This window comes from Capricornis sumatraensis, chromosome 1 (genome assembly GCF_032405125.1).
Source record: "Capricornis sumatraensis isolate serow.1 chromosome 1, serow.2, whole genome shotgun sequence".
Classification (NCBI taxonomy): Eukaryota; Metazoa; Chordata; class Mammalia; order Artiodactyla; family Bovidae; genus Capricornis; species Capricornis sumatraensis.
The window spans coordinates 23,769,206-23,791,703 of NC_091069.1; the positions used below are offsets into that span (position 1 = coordinate 23,769,206).

The window sequence follows — 22,498 nt, forward strand, 5'->3', positions numbered from 1 at the left end:
CAGGGTCTCTTGCAATGAGGCTCTTCGAATCAGGTGGCCAAAGTATTGGAGCTCCAGCATCAATCCTTCCAATGCATATTCAGGGTTGATTTCTTCCCTGATGCTCCTCAAAATTTTTCCCTGAGAGTACGATACTAATCCCTTTTCTGCTTATCTCACAGATAAGCTATGAGAATTGTATAGAAGTCATAAAATTCACTTGCAAACTTTTTTGTATTTCATAATCATGAACTGTTCATCAAATAGAAAAAGAAATAAATTAATAAATCATTACACCTTCATTTCTTTAGCACTTCTCAGAAGAACAAAGATATAAGAAACATCAACATACTTTCCAAGGTTCATAAAAAAATTTTTTTAAATGTTTGCTTACCACTTCATAATCAAAAAAATTGCCCTACATCTATTTTGTTGCTTTAAATTAATGGAAAGACAAGAACTAATCAAGTCAAGATCTAAGATGCCCACAGCACCAGGAAACATGCAAACCAGTTCTCCCACCTCCAACCCCAGACCCTGTGCTCCCAGACAAGAGAGGCTCTTGGGCCTCTCCTTCTGATCCAACCACCAGGTTACTCTGGGATTCAGAAACTGCCAGCATTCTGCAGCATGCTGCCTGTATGCCTCTATATTGACAGTCATTGCAGACGGCCCCATACTTACTTCAAGCCTAGAATATAAACCAATTGGTTGTTCTTTGCTCATAGCAGTTCAGAAATAAACTGCACATATGGGAATTGAATTTTGATTAGGTAACTAATCAATTTCTCAATTTTAAAGGGAAAAGAAACACTTTTATGTTTCTCTCTATAATCAAAAAAGTGACAGCAATGCTTCAATCTTTCCATCAAGAAAACTGAGCACCGAAGAATTGATGTTTTGAACCGTGGTGTTGGAGAAGACTCTTGAGAGTCCCTTGGACTGCAAGCAGATCAAACCAATCAATCCTCAAGAAAATCAATCCTGAATATTCATTGAAAAGACTAATGTTGAAGCTAAAGTTCTAATACTTTGGTCACCAGATGCAAAGAACTGACTCATTGGAAAAGACACTGATGCTGGGAAAGATTGAAGGCAGGAGGAGAAGGGAATGACAGAGGATGAGATGGTTGGATGGCATTACCGACTCGATGTACACAAGTTTGAGCAAGCTCTGGGAGTTGGTGATGGACAGGGAGGCCTGGTGTGCTGCAGTCCATGTGGTCGCAAAGAGTTGGACACGACTGAGCAACTGAACTGAATCTTTCCATAATTATTTCATCATCCAGGATAGAGTTTAGATAACATTTCATTTGTTGCTGTTCAGCTGCTAAGCTGTGTTCTACTCTTTGTGACCCCATGGACTGCAGCATACCAGGCTTCCCTGTCCTTCACTATCTCCTAGAGTTTGCTCAAATTCATGTCCACTGAGTCAGTAATGTTATCCAGCTAGCTCATCCTTCGTTTTCCTCTTACGATAACAGAAACCCAAAAAACCAAAAACAATGGTAGAAAGAGAATGCCCAATAAAAACTGTTTTTTAAACTTTTCAGAGAAGAAAAAAGAAATCATTATGATCAGGACCGGGCAACATAAAAATTTAAGTAAAAAGAGTTCCGTATTCGTTTACTGGAAAACCTCTGAACAGATTTTCAATTAACAAGTTAGTTGGAAACATCTTCTATACTCTGTGACTCAATAATATGTGAGGACTAAGTAGGTGAAAGGACTTCGGGTAAACTATTTATCCAAATGACTCTTTCCTAGTCAAACTTCTCTGAATGAAAAAAAAACCACACTCAACCTTCAAGGTCTAGATCAAACTTCACCCTGCCAAGAAGGCTTTCTTGATTTACCTTCTTTGTAACAGAAAGTAATCTCTCCCGTCCATACAGCTATCTATATGCCTATGACACATATTTTAACTTTATGGTAATTATTTCTATACTCAACCTGTCTGATCTTCCCTACTAGATTCTAATTTATTTGCGGACAGTGATTACACGTGAGTCATATATCTGTCTATCTATTTAGTCTAATATAATGACTTTGCTTGGTACGTAAGTATTCCCTAAATTTTTATTGAAATAACACAAAATTGTATCTGACTCATTCACCTTCTTTAAACTGTTCTTTCAATGAAAATAAAATAAGGAAATTTAGAATTGCTTCAGTTTTTAAATGTTTCATATGTACTCATGATTAATTATAAATCTCACTGAAAAAAAGTTAAAACTCAAAGTCAACATATGTTTCACAAAAAACAGTAATATATTTTTTATATATATAAAAGAAGGAGAAGAAGTTCCAGAATATGCTTAAAACTATGAAAGTAAGCCAACAATAATTAATTGACTATGGTACTATTTCCTGTTGCCTTTCAAGGAAAAATAAAAAGAGAGAAAAAAAAAATTAGGCAATAGTTTATCCCCTGAATCAAAAACTGCTTGAGGCAACTTTGACTTTGATGAAAAAGACAGTTCAAATTATTTCATCTCTGAAGAAATCACAAACTAATATAAAATATCACTAATTTGAAACTCAAAGTGTAGTAAAAAGGTAAACTCTTATCTACCTTTCAGTTGTGAAGAACAGGAATAATATCATCAGGGAAATTCTTTATTTGATTTATGATTTATGTTTACCTAAATCAAGTCTGTCCTAAAAATTCTAATAAAATGCATATTGATGTTTTGCTTTTATAAAACAAATTTTATGTTGTTGGAGGAACAGGAAAAGTCTTCATATTTGGCTATTCAAATCCAAGATTTAGAAGACAAAGTATTAGAAGAGAGTTATTAGAAGTTCTCTTCATTTGGATGCCCTGTTTATCACCAAAGTATGAAAAAGAGGCTCTCCACAGGGAGTCAGATAATAACGGTGCTATAACGTCCCACCCTGAACTAGATCTCACATTCATCCTTCATTTGAGAAATACTTTTGCAGCATAAATAGAAACATGGCCCACAGGTGGCCAGCCACTCTAAATCTTATTTAATTGTGATATTAATTTTACTAAAAGTGTATTATGCCTTGAGGACATTATGCCACTCACAAAAAGACAAATACTGAATAGTCAAATTCATAAAAGAGAAAGTAAAATGGTGGTTGTCAGTGGCTTGGCTCAGAGAAAAATGGGGAGTTGCCATTTAATAGGTTTGTTTACCGAGACAGATAGCATTCTGGAACCTGGTGCACAGCAATGTAAAGGTACTTAACACTATTGAACCATACACTGAAACATGGTCAAGACGGTAAATTTTGTACGCATTTTACAATTAAAAAAAAAAAGATTAAATAAAAAGTCATATGAAGGTCAAATGGCCCTAATGGCCCCTATGCTTAAGACAGAGTCAAAAATACACACACCAAAAGTATGACCCACAAACACACTAATGATATACATATAATCACCCTAAAGACAACGATAGAATTGTAACTAGTTTATTACCTTGCTTGCAGTATGAAAACTCAAAGACAAGTTTCCTTTTCCGATTGGTTCAAAAAGAACGCTTCTGTGTAAATTTTATCTACTTTGCTACACCAATCCTTTGTGTTTTCCAGATTTCTTCACCTAACCATCATTCATTCATCTGATAGTCATTGCATCCATCACTATATTCAAAGCACTTGATTGTGAAATATTTGTTAGCCTAATCATTAAAAAAATAAATAAATAAATAAACTTGCCACAGGATACTAGCAACCTCCGAGGACAAAAATATATTCGAAATTGCTCATCCAAAGGCTTTCTAGTTTGCGGGGAGTGACAAAGACTTATCAATGAGAAAAGGATGCAAAAATTATTTACCAGATAACATTTCCCAATGAAAATGAGAAAATTTCTGAGGACTTGGATTTCCTGGTGCATTATCAAGTAGGGTAGAGAGCATCAAGGGGACTAGAGCCTGAGAAAAAGCAGGAAATGACTGAGGGTTAGCAAGAGAATGAAATGCGGGACAAACACACAAGGTAAACTAAAGGACACACAGCATAGAAAGGCCCGCATCTGCAAGTCACAGGGAAGAGACTTCCAGGCATTGGTTTGCCACGCAATTTATCAGACTGCTTTGCAAGGCTGTTCTAAATGAAGGTGGGGATAAGTGCTTTTTACCCTGTAGGATAGGAGCAGTTCTAAATATGGGACTAGGTATATACAGACCTAAGATTAGGTTAACATTCTATTCTATCTCAACAATTGGTGACAAAATTTTTCACTCAGCCACTTCTTAACTCTCAGCCTTAGAGATATATCACATAAATTGCTGTGGAACTGAAAGGTAGAGAATGGTCAGAATTAAGTCAGCAAATAATACAAGTAATTTCAAACTCTGAGAAGAAAATGGAAATGTCTAAAACACATTTTCATAGTTCGCACAAGCACAGCCCATCTGCATATTATAGCAGATTTTTCACAGTCAAAATTTCAATCAAATAGTCTAACTAAACTTAGATATTCACAAGCAAACAAACTGCCAAGTTACTATAGGAACAGCTTTTCAAGGATGATGAAAAGAATGAGGTGTTCTGGATACTCTATTTCCATCAATAGAGGTTTGCCACTTATATTATAAAATACTTTAAATATTGCAGTAACCCAATATATGCTAAATATAATTCAATATTTCCTTACTGATTCTGGAGGCAATCCAGGAATATAAATATCGGTATCAATATTCACTGGCTAATAAATATATGTGTCAAAGAACATCATGAGAGACAGGTACTAAATGACAGTTTATTTCCATATATTCCATGAAAGTAAATGAAGTCTTAAATGCTATGTGGTATCCTAGATCAGATACTGCAACAGAAAAATGATATTTTGAGAAAACATGGTTAAATCCAAACAAATATGTAGTTTAGTTTATTAACTATTATTATCATATGGTCTGTTTCATTATGTTTTCAAAACACAAACCACTTCCCAATAACACCCACTTCCACAGCTGCCTTCTTCAGGTCTTTGTCCAGAGCCATATTTTAGTATTTATGTGTTTCTTAATCATTTAATACACGTAAAACTATAGCACAATTTTTATTACATTCCTAATTTCATTCCATGAACCCCACTCTCCCCTTAAGCTCTGGGGGTCTCATGGCACTTTTTGCATGGTGCAGTGATTTTTAGGAATGCATACGTCACGTTATATGCAGGATTATTCCAACAATAATCTCATAGTTTTGAAAAATGTGCTATGATTATGTAAAAAGGAAGAGGAAGCAGGTGAAGGGTATATAGGAACTTTCTGTATTATTTTTGCAACATTTCTGTAACTATAAAAATATTCCAATAAAAAGTTTAAAATAATTATTTATGACATATATAAGGCCAAGGCCTTAGCATGGGAGTCTGCATTAATAGTTCTTAAGCCTTAAATAGTAATTACTTGGTGCCAAGCACTGTTCCCAGTGTTTTATATACATTATCTCAGACATTCTTACAATGCTATGAAGTGCTATAGTCATCCCCATTTTACAGGCATGAAGGCTAAGGTACAGTTAGGAAATGTGTCCAAGATCAGAAATCTAAGCAACCTGGCTCTAGCTAGACTCAATACTTTTATCCTTCCGCCTTACTATTTCAACAGGTAACTGTTTTAAACACAACCTTTTAAACTAGACTGCTCTCATCATTCTGGAAAGATTCTACAATAAAACAAGAGACATAAATAAAAAACCTAAACAAACTTTCTAAAACAGGCTCTAAGCATCAAAAATATTCAAAGTCAAAACGTAGTTCTCTTCCACCAAAAAAAAAAAAATATATTACTATAAATTGTGAAAGCTAACAAAGATAGTAAGAAATGTCACCTTTGTCTTTAAAACAGTCCAATAGAACATAAAATGTAAATGGCTTACAGCAATGACAAACTAAGGATAGGTAGGTAACAAATGGATCTATCACCTACGACAGAAAATGTAATTTCAAAGTTTTCTACAACTTGGTGAGTCTTCACCAATGTCAAATACACATGATGATGCAAGAGGGACAATATAAAACACTAAAATAACACAAACCGAAGAAGTTTAACAGCAGTCATAACCAAAAAATTCGGTTCAATCAAAATTAGTTAATCAAACTTCGGTTAAATGCCAAGGCAAACATTTTGTCAATGGATTTCAAAATAGATTAGGTAAAAGGTCAACTATTTGGCATAATTTACTACTACTTTTTGGGCTTCCCCAGGTGGTGCTAGTGGTAAGGAATCTGCCTGTCAATTCACAAGATGTAAGAGACTTGCGTTCCCTGGGTTGGGAAGATCCCCTGGAGGAGGGCATGGCACTCTAGTATTCTTGCCTGGAGAATCTCCATGGTCAGAGGAGCCTGGTGGGTTACAGTCCATAGGGTCGGAAATGACTGAAGCGACTTAGCATGCACTACTACTAATCTACATTCTAAATCGCTTGAACTCTAAAATGTAAAACCCACCTGCCCTTCCACTCACACCCATCCATTCAAAACAACTTCCTGAGTTACTGCTTTTGATCCCAAGGTGTTCTAGACACTGAGGTTACATTAGTGAACAAGACACAAAATCCTTCCCTTACAGATTTTATATTAATTAATTAATTCATTTGTCCATTCATTCAATAAGTATTTACTGAGTGCCTACAACATGCCATGAACGATTCTAAGTTCAGGGGCTAAGGAAGGGAAGAAAACATACAAAAAACCTTGTGCTACTGGAAGTGACATTTTTGAAGGATAAACATAATCAACAAGTGAATAAGTAAAACACAAACTAAGTTACTGATCAATGCTAGGAAGAAACTAAAGCAGGAGAAAAAGGACTTAAATTGAGAGTAAAATCATAAATAGAAAAGCGAAGGGAGATGAGATAAAAGTAGATAAGACAAATAAATTATGTTATACAAATAAATGATAAAATATGATTTTATCATATTTAGGGACTTCCCTGGTGGCTCAGAGGGTAAAGCATCTGCCTGCAATGCAGGAGACCAGGGTTTGATCCCTGGGTCAGGAAGATCCCCTGGAGAAGGAAATGGCAACCCACTCTGGTATTCTTGCCTAGAAAATCCCATGGATGGGAGAGCCTGGTAGGCTACAGTCAATGGGGTCACAGAGAACCAGACACGACTAAGCGACTTCACTATACAGGTAAATGATAAAATAAGATGTTAGGTGCAAATGCTATGAAGAAAAGAAAACTCGGATAAGGGTCAAAAGTGAGGAGGAGGTGGAGGCAAAGGGAAAGAGGGGTTGAGAAAGGTGTTTTGAAGAGGGAGTCTTTGAGTACAAAAGACAGAAGGAAGTAAGAGGCTGAGTCATATGGAGACCCAGGAGAAGGGCACCCCACACAAGGGCACAATGACCTTGAAAAACCCTGAGGAGGGAGTGGGCCTCGCAAGTTCAGGAGACAGTGAGGGCACCAGAGTGAACCGCCACTCCGTGTTTGGGAGCCATACATTTAGAATTCAGTGACTGGTTTCCAATCAATTCAACGGATAATTAAAGAGTCATTACTACTTGCAAAATACAAGTTGGGGGGCTGAAGGGATGATAAAGCAGGATGAAATGCAGGCTCTGCCACTGAGCAATGTGTACGCTCAAAGACAAACAAGGCAGGCACACAGAAAGTTCTACAGCTGTTCAGGGCAGTAAACAAGAAAGTAGCAAGATCATTTCACGAGCTGGCAAACAGTTAACTGAGGAGAAAGGAAAAAAGGCTGCAGATTTAGAGTCTTGAAAGCATGATGCTGTAAGCAGGAACTTCTGTTTGTGCGTAAAGCGTATGTGATGACTCCCGCTGAAGACGAACTGTGTTCAGTCATTTCAAAACCCCAACTACAGCCCCAGGCACGTGGAAGGGGCTCAGTCAACATTCCAACAATTAGACACTTTGTCCACCTGACCCAATGCTTCCAAGTGATTTGAAAAGGTATTGAATACCAAGTCCTCAAAGAATGTATTTCCTCAAAGGGAAATAAGTCTCAAGATTGCATTTTATGAATCTACGTGTCCATTAGCTCAGTTGGTAAAGAATCTGCCTGCAATGTAGGAGACCAGGGTTCGATCCCTGGGTTAGGAAGATCCCCTGGAAAAGGAAATGGCAAACCATACCAATATTCTTGCCTGGAGAACCCCAACGCCAGAGGAGCCTAGCAGGCTACAGTCCATGGGGTTGCAAGAGTCGGACACAGCTTAGCGACTAAACCACCACCACCACATGTCCATTAGAGTAAAACTCGAACTAGGATTAAAGAGTGCAAGCTTCAGCTATGGGCTAAGATAGCAATTGAATCTTTAAGGCACTGGGAGTCTTGGTGAAACTTGCAACCCCTTCAGGACATCCTTTAATCTTTTCTGTAAATGGACTAATATATTAGTCCATAAAATGTACTAATTTATCCAGTTAGCAAACAACTCTAGAGAACCCACTACACAAACACCTAGACTCTGGGAATTGAAAACTCAGGAAAACACGGCCTCTGCCTTAGAGTGAGTTTAAGGCTGGATGTTTACTAAAAAAGAGGACAGGGGGGAGAAAAGCAGTAATAATAATGACTGGTTATAATACAACATAAAAAGTGCTATAAGAATGGACAAAAGCATTATGAGAATATAGAGAAAGGACTAATTAATGAAACATCACAGAAGAAGCTATGCCTCAAACATAACTGTAATTTTGCTTTGCAGTCATATAAAATTATAAGGAGACACAAACATTACTATTAAAACCTATTGTTCTTCCTCCTTCTAACTATAATAAAAATATACTCAAGGTGAAAAGACTTTCTTGACAAAGATTAACAACAACAACAAAAAAAAAATCTTTATTTTTTCATTATGTTTAAAATGGATATAATTTAAGGACTCAAGAAATCAGTCTTTTCAAAGTTTATCTAAGCAGCACATCCCACATGATAGATTCAAAATAATATCTAATTATTCTCTGCTGCAATGATATACCTAAGCTATTATTGCAATTTAAATCAGTTATGGTAGGAATTATTGGACATTCAAAAACAATACATAACACTGGGCATTGTAAAACTATTCTGCAAACCAATTCTGAAATTTTAGTTTAAAATCAAATGTTTATCTAACCAGTCATCAGAAGACAATGCAAAAAAATGCATTCAAATCTAAGAAGAAATTACCTTTTGAAAAAATTTTAAGACAATGACCCATTCTCTATACTAACAATTTACAGTAGAAAAATGTCATTACCATTCAGATTCGATCTATTTTGCAAATAGGCAGAAAATTAATTAATTATATTCTGAAATATTTATAAATGCATTTACTTATCACCATTCAGATCTAAAAGAAATTGTTTGAAAATAGTGCATCCCAAGGTTTTCCTTTTTGTTCACTTGTATAATAATAAAGAATTACATTTTTAGTACTAATAGAAACACAAAATAGGGAGTTTATAACTTCTATTTTTTAGAGCTTACTGACCTACTCTAACATAGATTCAAATCCTGGCTATACTTAAGGAGGGCCACCAGAATGTTCCTGGGTCCCCGGGACCTACTAAATGTTGTCACAACTACATTTCAACTTCTTAACAGATACTGTTATCCTAAAAACTACTCTCAACCATAAAACAGTACATACTGAATATACATCAATAAAACTATGAGTCTTTCTCTTTTTTCAGTAGCAGGAGACATTCAAGGAGAAAAAAAGAAAGTAAAGTTCATGTTCCTTAAGTTAAAGTGGTCTTGTTACGCTGACACATTTGAATCACTTTAAAATAATTTAGAAATAATTTTATAATCAGAAAAAAGTTTAAGTAGATTAGAATTTTTTTAAGATATTTAACATAAAACAAAAATTCTGATTTAAAAAATAAAGTGAACACAGTACATACCAAGCTTCAGGCAGCAAAACAGAATACTGGTGTGGTGATGTGGTCTCTGGGAAGTTGGAGAGAATCGCCAGGCGGTGAGGAAGCAGGTCAGACCCATGGTAAGTGAACAGAATTTCCAGGGCCTGCACATTACTCTCCTGTACAGAAGGCAAGGGTACACTTCTAATGTGAACCTTAGAAATGAAGAAGTGATCTTGTATGACAACATCAAACCCTTACAATGGGTTTTTTTAATGCAGTTCTGATATGAAGTGGTTTGAAATATTCCTGATTTTTTTCAGGTCTGTATCACATTTCTCAATCTAGTGCTCTAAAAATTATCTTTAGAAGTCTTGAATGATGAAAAAAATATTTTTAACATGATTCTATTTTCTCTACATTTACTACTATTACAATTTTTTAAAAAGGAAATGTAATGATATACACATACAGTAACATTAACAGCATGGCTTAAAGACCTGAAAGTGTTAATAACTGTAATTGTTTCATTCACAAAAAGAAATTACCCGAGCATAACTTCTTGCTGAGAGAACAATATTCTGACTTCTGAACTTCTTAAAGAATTCAGCATCATATCTCTGTCCAGATGCATGAGGTACTCCAAGGATTTCCTGAGGGGAAGCCGTGATTTCATGAAAAGGCTTTTAAACATGGGTGACAAGACTATGTTAAAAACCATTACAGCTCTGTTTACCTAAATAAATAAGATCTAAATTAAACTCTGAACTGTTAACTAAAGTACTACCTCTGCACTCTTGCCTTTATTTGAAAAATGGCTGCATTTACAAATGCTGTTAATATTTTTTTTTAAGCCAGAAGTAAATGAAACAGGCTATGAAATTAATTACAGTAGGACAACCCAAATTCATCACCTGGTAAAAGCAAGGAAGCAAGAGTTACACACGGCTGTGTACCATGAGCACCTGCCACATCTGTGTGAGAACTCTGGACTAACTCTGCTACTGCTGGAGTGATCCATGTGAACTGCAGATGAAACTATTCATTCTTTAATCAGATAGTTATTAGGTGTCAATTATGTGCTAGGGGCACTGTGACAGAGTGCTGATACCATGAACAATACGCCCTCCCTGCTCTCCTAGGAGCTCTAAAATCTAGTCGGGAAGACAAACGGCAATAGGAACAGGTAATGCACACACATAGGAAGGGTGTTAACACACAGGAAAGCCTCCCTGTGGGCAGCGAAGCTGAAACGCTGAGGACAGAGAGGAGCTAGCCATGGCAGCGGCAAGCGTAGGTCTCCCCACTGCAGCAGAGACTTCAGGCTCATGTCGCTCATGTTAATGCTAAACCCCACGTAACTGCCTTCAGTGCAGCAGACCCAGGTTCAGTCCCTGGGTTGGGAAGATCCCCTGGAGAAGGGAATGGCAATCCACTCCAGTATTCTTGTCTGGAGAATTCTGTGGACAGAGGAGCCTGGTGGACTACAGTCCACTGGGTCAAAAAGAGTCAAGACAACTGAGTGACTAACACTTTCTTTCATTTTCATTTTTCCAGATACCTAGCATTGCTGCCTTTCACAGAATAAATAACCAAGAATATTTGTTAACTGCATTAACCTAGTGAGATAAGAAAAGAGGGAAGAAAAAGGATGTTCACAGGAGGCTCTTGCTTCCTATGGATTTAGACAAAATACTTAACAAAATACCTCATATCCATAAAATTGAAAGGATACATCACCTTCATTAAAGGGTTGTCAAGGAAAAACCTGAATTAAGTACATAAGACACTGGCTAACAAACAAAAGTCCTCAACAAATCTGTTCATATTTTTAAGGTATTCTCGTACCTACTGGTTTCCTCAACAAATCTTTCCTCCTAATCTCAAGAAGCCAGGTCTCGTACGGAGCGTTGGGGGATATTGCGGCAAACAAGACAAGACCACTACCCTTATGGAGCATCCACGCTCGCGTCTCCTACATGGTAGTCCTATAGCCCCCTAAGCCGCCCTTCCTTTTTTTAAGGACTAGTTGAATACCACTTCCTACATAAGAATATTCTTGGACATCCCCAGGAAAAATTTAATGTTTTCCTCCATTATGCTCCATCAATTCTTCATAGCTTCATTATCATCACTTACTGCCCATATAATGAGGACTCCACAAGGATTATCCCTTGTTCATCTCTCTACCTCCAGCACTGGCATGACATCTGGTGTAAAATAGGCACTCTTGTAAAATTTAAATGAATCCATTTTAATCTCATTTATCACAGTAATAAAATAAGCCATGCCTTGTGATTAAAATGCAATGCCTATCTCTACCATGATCTAGCTGGTTAGCTGTTATATTAGAATATCTTCATTTCTAAGTTTTAATGGCCAAATTCATCAATTTCACCTACTTTTGAAAAGCTTAGCTTAATTCTCTTTTTGTGGGCTCAACAAATACTTTAAATGTCACTATTACCATGTAATAATAAATGTACTTGCTTACTCCTTGGAAGAAAAGTTATGACCAAACTAGACAGCATATTCAAAAGCAGAGACATTACTTTGCCGACTAAGGTCCGTCTAGTCAAGGCTATGGTTTTTCCTGTGGTCATGTATGGATGTGAGAGTTGGGCTGTGAAGAAGACTGAGCGCCGAAGAATTGATGCTTTTGAACTGTGGTGTTGGAGAAGACTCTTGAGAGTCCCTTGGACTGCAGGGAGATCCAACCAGTCCATCCTGAAGGAGATCAGCCCTGGGATTTCTTTGGAAGGACTGATGCTAAAGCTGAAACTCCAGTACTTTGGCCACCTCATGTGAAGAGTTGACTCATTGGAAAAGACTCTGATGCTGGGAAGGATTGGGGGCAGGAGGAGAAGGGGACAATGGAGGATGAGATGGCTGGATGGCATCACTGACTCGATGGACGTGAGTCTGAGTGAACTTTGTGAGATGGTGATGGACAGGGAGGCCTGGTGTACCACGATTCATGGGACTGCAAAGTCGGACACGACTGAGCGACTGAACTGAACTGAACTGTCAAATAGGAAATAGTGATTCAATAACTGAAGAATAAAAACAGAAAATTAACTGGATAATGAAACTCTGAACATTTTATGGAACTTTTTTAAGATCTCATCAGTGAAACTAAAACTAAGTATAAAAAATAATAAACTATAGCTGTACCAGCATCAGCAATTTTATATATTACCTCTAAATATCATAGAACTCAGACATAATAAAGGAATATGCTTTAAAATAATATGACCAGCCACTAGTCAAGCTAGCTGTACTACAGATAAAACTATTAGAAGTGTTTTGTAACTTGTTTGTATGAAATGATATAAAATTACCATGCTTTCTAAACGACATAGAAATAGTTCTCTTGTCACTAGTATTTTGTTTGAAAATATTTGTTATATTTACTGATGAAGAATCAAATGCTTTTCTTTGCCTACAGGCATCAGGAGTACCAAGTATCTCCACTGTTCTGGGGCCATGCATCACATTACTACTCATGACATGTACTGAGTCCCTATTATGTGCCAGTAGCAAGAGTCAAGGTATGCCCCTAAAAGGGAGGTTCAGACAGATGGAGGAAGCAACCTGCAAATGAAGTCAAACTTCAAAGGTGACAAAGTGGAAGTGAAAGTGTTAACTGTTAAGCCCTGTAGACTCTTTGTTGACCCCTATGGACTATAACCCGCCAAGCTCCTCTGTCCATGGAATTCTCCAAGTAAGAATACTGGAGTAAGCAGCCACTCCCTTCTCCAGGAGATCTTCCCAACCCAGGGATCAAACTTGGGTCTCCTGCATTGAAGGTCAACTCTTTACCACCTGCGTCACCAGGGAAGCCCTTCAAAAGATGAGAAATTTATACTAAATCCTGGGTAACTTGAACTATAAGGGTCACATGAAAAGTAATCTAAACTATGTGTATTTTATGAAATGCTTCTCACACCTTTAACAAATCTGACAGGACAAGGCACAACTGAAATGTCCAAATGGGACATTTGTGTTTGTTGCCCTGAAGAAACAATTTTGCAGTTTGCTCTAAGTTCAAATGTCTAATTTTGGCCATCATTAGAATCAAAGTCTAGCCAACTAAATTCAAGACATTAATAAATCATTAAAATAAAGCAAGTCAGAATATTCATATTAAGATTACTAAACTCCAGTGGATACTGAATTTGCTACTATAGACAGCTATCTACCATAACCAAAAGTTTAAATGTAAAATAAAAATAAATGAAAAGGATTGTAAATCTTTCTCAGATGCTGAAATAATGCACACATTTCTACTGCTTCTACAGTAGAAACTTTGATCCTAACAATGGCCAAATTTAGACACTTGAACTTAGAGCAAACTTCAAAATTGTTTCTTCAGGACAGCAAACACAAATGTCCCATGTTGGAGATTTCAATAGTGCCCTGTTCTGTCAGATTTGATAAAGGTGTGAGAAGCATTTCATAAAATATACATAATTTAGATTGCTTTTCATGTGACCGTCATAGTTCAAGTTTCCCAGTATTTAGTATAAATTTCTCACCTTTTGAAGGGTTTTCCTGATGACTCAGATGGTAAAGAGTTGACCTTCAATGCAGGAGACCCAAGTTCGATCCCTGGGTTTGGAAGCAAGGATCAAAGTTGCTTCTACAAAGCAACTTCTGGCCCCTTACGAATCCCTAATGTTTAGCAAAAATGATATACAAAAGAACGTGCTTCTGTGCAAATTTTTCCCACATAAATAGTTCTAAAGACCAGGAATATCCCACAGCATAGGCAGGCACAGCATGTGCAATGACAGATCGAATGAACATAATTGCTTTGATTAAAACTACTCCTTACCTCGTATGTTGCAAGCCGATCTAAGTAGGTTAGTAATTTCAGTCTACAACGGCAAAGTTCCTTTTGTTCCAGCGTTAACCTGTTTTGAAAAACTATATTAGGCTACTTATATTTACTGGCAAGCACATTTCTCTAAGATCTAAAATAGAATAAAAATGATCAATATTCTATTAAGCCCCATACTCATAGGGCAATGCATAAAAGCACAAGGCTACAATACTACTAAATGCATTTGCCTTGAGTTGCTGAAATAATGTAGAGCAATTATCACTAGTAAGGAACACACTCAGATCACTATTTTAAAAAAATTACCAAATGAACAGTAATATATCATTTACTTTGAAAAGTTCACTAATTTAAGTAGTTCTCGTCTCTTTTTGAGCTCCTTCTCCTTTTTCTTCTCGGCAGGTTCTTCTTCAGGTGGGGAAAGTTCCTCGTAGGAGATATTGTCAATGTCCACCTCACCAGGGAGTGTAAATCTGTGGGAAAAAAAAAGTCAAATTTCCTTGGAGTGTGTTTTCTTTATATATATATTTCATATAGTGAAGAAGTACTTTTCCCTACTTTGATTTTATTAAGTTGGTTTCTGCAGAAACAGAAACAACCAACCGTTTAAAAGAAAGCTTTGGCTATATGTTATAACCAAAGTGATTCTCTCATTTATATCCATGGGGGGGGGGGCGGGCAAGAAGTCATCAGTAATCATCACATGTAGGAACTCTGAATACCAAGAAAATGAAAGCTGCTTAGGAAAACATGGGAGGTTACAGTGATGCAATGTGAAACAGCCTATGAAGAAAATGTTGCCCAGAATTTATAATGTGAACCACTTCTATTGAACGTTTTAAAATGGTAATGAAGGTTGGTTTCATTTAAATTACTTATCAAACACACCATCACGTTTATATACCATGTATATAATGTTCCAAATGTCTGATGAACAGCAGCCCCTGTCAAATAACTTTATTATTAACTGACATTTGTATGGTGCTTAAAAGTTTATGAGGTGGTTTCACAAGATAAATAATTTAATCAAGATAATGCTCTGAGGAAGGATACAACGATACAGATGAAGAAAGTGAATGAAACTCAGGCTTGCCTACGGTGGTTCATTTGACCAGTAAGCATGCCCAGGTATGCATCACCTTAAATCCACAGCTTAGACACTGCCAGCATTCAATAAATGTTTGTAGAATTTGCTCTTTTCTTAGCATCAAGCTATCATATGTAAACATATTTCACTCAGAAGAAAGAAAACTGTGATCTCAGATTAAAAAAAAGCATTAGTCAAATCAACTGCTCCATTGCAGAGTAACCTAAATAAAGAAAGTTGACCCTTTCCAATGTCTCAGTTTAAAAAGTTTTCACAAAGTCACCTTCACTTTTGAATCCAAATCTTTCTGTAACCAACCTGCCATCATCTGCTCCTTTCCCTATGGCTAAAAGAGCCTCCAGGTCTGTGCCTTTTAATCCATATTGAAGCAGTTCCTTGGCGGCATCCACATTTTCAGGAACTCTTTCCAAACACTCATGAAGAACCCAGGATCGTTTCTTTATTTTACTCTGGATACAGAGAAAATAAAAAACAGAGGCATTAAAGAACCCATGACATCTGACAGCACCTGAGAACTGCCTTCCAGAATCACAGCTAGCTACCTAAGAGCGTGGCCACAGGCAGCTGCTGGAGCACCTCACCATTAAAAATCTTTTTTTTCCTAATGGTGATTAGGACTGAATATAGGGAATATGATTCCACCTGCTTTCCTTCTTCTAATGAAACACACTGAAACACAAAGCTCAGATGACTTTTTTTGGGAAACATAGATCTTCCCAAAATTTTTAGTTGTTCTTTAGTTTGCATTTGGGCTGTATGAAAGAATAGAAAATAAAAAAGACAAGATTTATCCTACTGTGACAAGCATGCTTAACCTTGAAACAAAAGTTTTGTTTCATATATCAAGGTTCTGTATTTACTTGGCCATGAGCTGTACCCCAAAGCACAGACGATGATTCAATCATGAAGAATCATGCCATGCTGTTCTCTGGGAAGACCAAGGGCCAGTCTTCCCTCCAACAGCTTTCTCTGACTCCATTCGAAATCCCTGACTTGCTCTCTTCCTAGAGTCTTTGTGGATACAAATTTAGAGTAAAATCTGGCTCCTACCCTCTATGTTCCTTTACACATTCCCTCATATCAGCTCTTTCCTCTGGAGTCTCTGAATTCACATCTCCCTCTCCACGTCTGTGGCCTCTATACCAGTCCATGTCATCAACACTTAACACCTTGGCAAGGTTTCCCACTTGAGCCCAAATCAATATAGCTAATCATAGGCCCCAGTGTCCACTATCATGGAACATCACATTCAACAGGCTGGTTTATTTACAGAGCCTGTTTATTCATCCAAGAAATATTTACTGAGTACCATCTGTGTGCCATGAAAATATAGCAATGAATAAAACAGATTAGTCACCGGCCTTCTGAGTCAAGATCCTTTTCCTTTAATTTGCTCATACCACTGGTCCCATTAACAACACCTTCATCTCTTCTAACTCTGCTTTGAATCCTTTCCAATCCCTGCCCCAAACATCTTCCTATATAAAGACTTCCATAGCAGAGTCTAAAATGATTGCTACCTTCACTGAGTTCCCATAGCATTTGTCTGCAATCACTTGTATGGCCAAAGTACGTTAGGCATGAAGCTTGTCTTCTCAGTAAGATTAAAAGCTCCCTAAAAGCAAGGCCATATTTATGCCACTCCAGTACCCCTGCACCATCTCTGGCACAGAGCTTCTACTCTTCACTTCCTATCTATTTTGCTGAATTAAGCATTTCCCCCAATTAAAAAAAAAAAAAGTACATGATTTGTCTCTTCAACATCTGTCAACTCCATCAGAGACCAAAACTGCCTTTTATTGTGTTACAGGAAAGGCCATTAAGTGAATATACATGAATTCATGAGCTCACTGTCCTGAGCCACAAAAGAAGGAAGAAAGATAAAATAGGTTAGGTGTTCTGATATTCTAAAGAAAACACAAGCAACTTTGTCTTCTCCCTTTATTTCAATATCCTTCATGCTCTCTTATTTCTGATATGATATTTATATTAACAGTTTATCTTTCTGTTTGGTTTAAAGCATCAATGTATTACATACAATTTTTTCAGATTATTGTTTTTTTTATTACTCATATATATAAATTTAGGGAAAACAATTACCATGAAAATTTCCCAACATTTCTTAGAATATTTCTAAGTGTAAACATATTTTCCTTTCTAAAAGAGAAGTCACAATCTGCTAAAAATAGGAATGCGTTCAACTACTTATAAAGGGACCAAGGATCCAGATTAACAAGCTGCATAGTAACTGTAACTGTGGTAACGTGGTAGTAAGGAGGATACAGTTGTAGAATTTAAGCAAAAAGGGGGTACTGACAAGACTGATATGCCAGTTATCTATTTTTTGCCTCTCAGCTTCAAAAGCATTCTTCAAAGCTAGCTGAGAGAAACAGCATCTCCCATTTGGGGCCGACATGATACTAAGCTTTGTCAACAGAGGGCGCTGCAGGGGGCGGGCCCTGCGGAGGAAGACCCTCTGGTCTCCAGTGCAGATGTGTGCTGGCTCTCCGACCTCCTGGGTCTGGGTAGCCAGCAGTAATGCTTTCTGCCCGCTTCCTCCTTCAGAGAACAACTTCCCACTTAGCGCTGACTGCACTCCCATGGACAGACTCCTCCCCAGTGAACCTGAATGGGAAGCTTCCTAAACTAGGTTTGCCTGCACTCCAGTGGGAAATTTTCTGTTAGTCCTAGCCATGGTTCCTTATCTTCCAGCCTTCTTGCTAGTGGGGGCGTTTCCTACTTACCAGTCTCTAGCTGACCTCCACCTCCCCTCTGAGTTTTCTACCTCCTTGGAAACATTCCCTTCAGCCCCAGGTTATTCCTTAGAATTCTCTTTTCCCTCATACACTTAATCTCTCGTTACCAGAAAATAATTCTCTGTATTAAACCTGTCTCTCTTCAAATTCCTGTGTGGTTCCTTCCTGACTCTTGACAGGACCCTGACTCATGGCAGTGAACCGAGGTGACTGAGGCAGATGAAGGGAAAGGGTTAGGCCAAGACCAGGTATCTGGCTGGTTTATCAGGGAATATTCGCACACAGGTCTTTGGTACCAACAATCCAGTTGCAGAGCCAACAGAATCTGAAAACAAGATCATTTTTCCAGGTTGAATAAAACGCTTCACAAAGAAAAGTCATCAGTGAAAAGTATCCCAATATGAAGCCCTACAGCCATGAGATAGTCCTTTAAGTATGAACCTTACCTTCTGCAGGGGATCTTCCCAACCCAGAGATTGAACCCAATTCTCCCGCATTGCAGCCAGATTCTTTACCATCTAGGCCACCAGGGGAAGAACTATGACTCTTACTACATGTTATCAAACTATGTAAACATACCAAGTAATTCTGAATTGAAGCAATGTTGACCGCTGACTTCCTCCACTGCCTCTGGTACACCAGGTCAGTGTCCAGGCCGTAGGTCTGAGCCAGGGACAAGGCTTCCTCATACTCTTCACTTTCGATCTTTGGACAAGGAAATGGAACAGGAATGTGATGTTACTGAGCTGTCGCAGTGTCACTATGATGGCAGAATGAACGGCGATAGTGGAGGTCACACACTCTTAACCACGCCCATGTGCCCTGTGGCACCAGAAGCTCACAAACATGATGAGAGGCAGAGAGAACAAGTATCTATATAAGCACTTTACCAGAAAAATGACAAACAGAGGTAAAGTGCCCATGCTTACAGAGCAAAACAGCAAAGCCAGCACGAACAGGGCGACAGCCAGAGTCCTTCGCCAGGACTCGTGTCCTGACGCTGCAGCACAGACACGTGGAGTACTCAGTGCTGATCGACTCTGCTTCCCAGGCAAACCCCCGACTAGATATCCAGCCTGCAAGTTCCTCCCTCCCCAGCTGCAGTCTGAGCAGACAGCTGTCCTCGGCACAGGGGAGGTGAGAGCCGAAGGCCACACAAAGCGGAGTGAAAACCTGGGCAGAGCCACCAAGGGGACGATGGGCCAGGTGAGCTCACCTCCCATCCACCACTCGTGTGTGATCACTCAGGCACAGAGCAGTCACAAAGAGCAGTGGCATTTTCAGAAGCTCTATCATACTGACGTTTGCAACATATTGATATAACAATCCCTCTTTAAATTTATTCCTTTATTTAAAAAAGTGTTTTTCTCAACAGAATCATAACTGAATCTGTGACCACGCCCAGTAACAGGACACCCTCACCTTCCTCTGGTAGAGCTCCTCCGGGGTCGTGGACCGCAGGCTCACCAGGCGGTAGTTTTTAGTAATGGTTCGCGGGCGTTTCCGGGGCGGTGCGAACCGTTCCATCTCGGTCACTAAGTACAGGCCCTGTTTTATATAGCCAAAGTAGCGAGTCTTGGCAGAGATTTCCTGATCAGAATCCGAATCCTCTTCTTCGTCATCTTCTCCCGCCCTCGTCTCCAAACGAGATCGTTTGGGGGCAAGTTTAATCTCGCACTGAATTGGAAAAGGAGATGTTAAATGAACAGTGAGGAACTAAAGACAAGATTTTAGAACTAATAGAAAAAGCGTTTTAATTCTACTCTGGTTTGATGCATTACATCAGCGGTGTGATTAAGACTAAGCATGGAATTCAAAGGAACCCCAAACAAACTCTATATACATCAACTCCAGAAATATGCACACAAGTCACTGGTTCCAAATCTCTAAAACTAAAGCTTGCTTTAATAATAGATTATTAATATGGTCTGGTACAATATATGCTTGGTAATTATTTTAGGGAAATAAAGGAGAATGTTAATTTCTTTCCTTTTGATATTTTTGTACCTGCTGTGAAAAGATGATGTGTTTCAATCCATTTAGCAAATGAATATGAAGGTATTTATTTGCTCTACCAAGAATAGCTACCCCTCTGCCCAACTTTTAAACAATGTCTGAAGCTGCACAAAGTTCTGAGTCTGAAGGCTGCCTGCTAAAGACAACTTTCATTCCAAACTTAACAGAGTTGACTTGGATTTTAAAACATGATTTTCTTTAAAGAACATCTTGAGAATCAGTACCAAACTTACAGGTTAAAAAAAAAATTGTCAAATTGCATTGAAGTGAAAACTATCGAAGGTCATTAACTTGGAAATAAAATGAGAATGTTCCAATGACCAAAACATAACTTTAAACTACTACACTCATCTCAAATTGTTTTGACATGATAAACAAGTATTTTTTAACAGAAGAACCAAAAGTTTTAAGTTGTCATATTTCACAGAAATAGGCTAAAGACTGTATTTCTTTGGTAGTAATATTATTTATGTCTTTAAATAACTAATCTGGGCAGGGGGGAGTCTATCACGTCCATTAGAGAAAAGTGCTTTATAGAAAACAAAATGACTAAAAATGTTGTTCTTTCTTATACAAATGCAATTTTTTAAACTGACTAAACAGCAGATTTTTTTATACTGCACTCAAGCTCTGATCCCAATAACAAACTTTTAGTTTTAAAAAGTAAGATTAAATAATGGGATAATCAAAACTAAAAATCAGACATTTAAATTTCTGGTGTAATACGCAGTAGTAGTGAGTAGGGTCAGTCACTCAGTCGCGTCTGACTCTTTGCAATCCCACAGACTGCAGCCCACCAGGCTTCTCTGTCCATGGGATTCTCCAGGCAAGAATACTGGAGTGGGTTGCCATGCCCTTCTCCAGGGGATCTTCCCAACTACTCTCAAACAGACTTGTTGCTTTAAAAAGGAAAGAATTACCTCCAAACTTAAAAATCCCCCATCATGGGTAGCAGTGACTTGAGGCGACGGTTCAAACCATTCACATGATTTTCCCAGTAAATTTTTCAAAGTTTTCACTGATGAAACAGTCAAAGCACCAGAGCAACGAGCCAAAATCACTGCGCTGTCCACCCACCAATTTACATCTATCAGTGGGTAAAAGGACTCCTTATCTAATGGGGGGAAAAGTAAATGAACAGAAATGCATCAATCAATGTGGGTTACATACAACACACTTAGTCTAATAATCAATTTTAAAACCTACTTGAGCTCTAAAGGTATGACAAATAATAAGAGTAAAATGTAAGTCGTCACTCAGATTTTGACTCAAATTTAAGACTGCTGTTTAGTCTCTTAGTCATGTCCAACCCTTTTGTGACCACCATGAATTGTAGCCCACCAGGCTCCTCTGTCCATGGGATTTTCTAGGCAAGAATACTGGTGTGGTTACCATTTCCTCCTGCAGGGGAATCTTCCCAAGCCAGGAATCAAACCCACGTCTCCTGCACTGCAGGAGATTCTTTACCACTGAGACACCTGGGAAGTTCAAGTATAAGATACAAAGTGGCAATTTATTTAACAAAAATCTGAATGCCAACGATTTGCCAAAGTCCAAAGTTCTATATTAAGGTCTTTCTCCTCAAAAAATGAAAAACATTCACAGACATATCACCATTTTCAACATGCAAAAGATAAACTGATAAATGGCAGGTTTAAGGAAGGACGTCAACCTTCCTAGGGAGCAGGTCTTAAGATCTTCATGTGGGAGGTGTTCTCTCTACAACTGGAGGAAAGGTACAACCTTATCTCCAAAGACAGAGGGAAGGCAGGGAAAAACAGACAGACAAGCTGCTAAGTCTCTCCCACTTGACTATCCTGAGCTCAGACCCTGTGTCCTGTCAAGGTTTCCCACACCTTTCTACTCTTCATCCAACCTAGTGTAACAATGACCAGGTTTAACTTCCTCAGGTCTTCATTTCCTTGTGAAGGCGCCCATGTCCCTAAAACATAGTAAGTAAAAGTGCAGTTTTTTTTTTTTTCCTTATTAATCA

General features: G+C 38.1%; 1 protein-coding gene across 1 annotated transcript in view; it reads right to left on the minus strand.

Moving 5' to 3' along the window:
- Window positions 1-22,498, minus strand: part of NBAS (NBAS subunit of NRZ tethering complex) — a 335,202-nt gene that overhangs the window by 218,042 nt on the left and 94,662 nt on the right. The window contains exons 14-21 of the mRNA XM_068975288.1: window positions 21,426-21,619; window positions 19,912-20,166; window positions 19,069-19,194; window positions 16,031-16,182; window positions 14,958-15,098; window positions 14,620-14,698; window positions 10,331-10,435; window positions 9,825-9,961 (exon numbers count right to left, since the gene is read on the minus strand). Of these exons, the coding sequence (XP_068831389.1) occupies window positions 9,825-9,961; window positions 10,331-10,435; window positions 14,620-14,698; window positions 14,958-15,098; window positions 16,031-16,182; window positions 19,069-19,194; window positions 19,912-20,166; window positions 21,426-21,619 (1,189 nt within the window). The remainder of the gene's footprint in view (window positions 1-9,824; window positions 9,962-10,330; window positions 10,436-14,619; window positions 14,699-14,957; window positions 15,099-16,030; window positions 16,183-19,068; window positions 19,195-19,911; window positions 20,167-21,425; window positions 21,620-22,498) is intronic.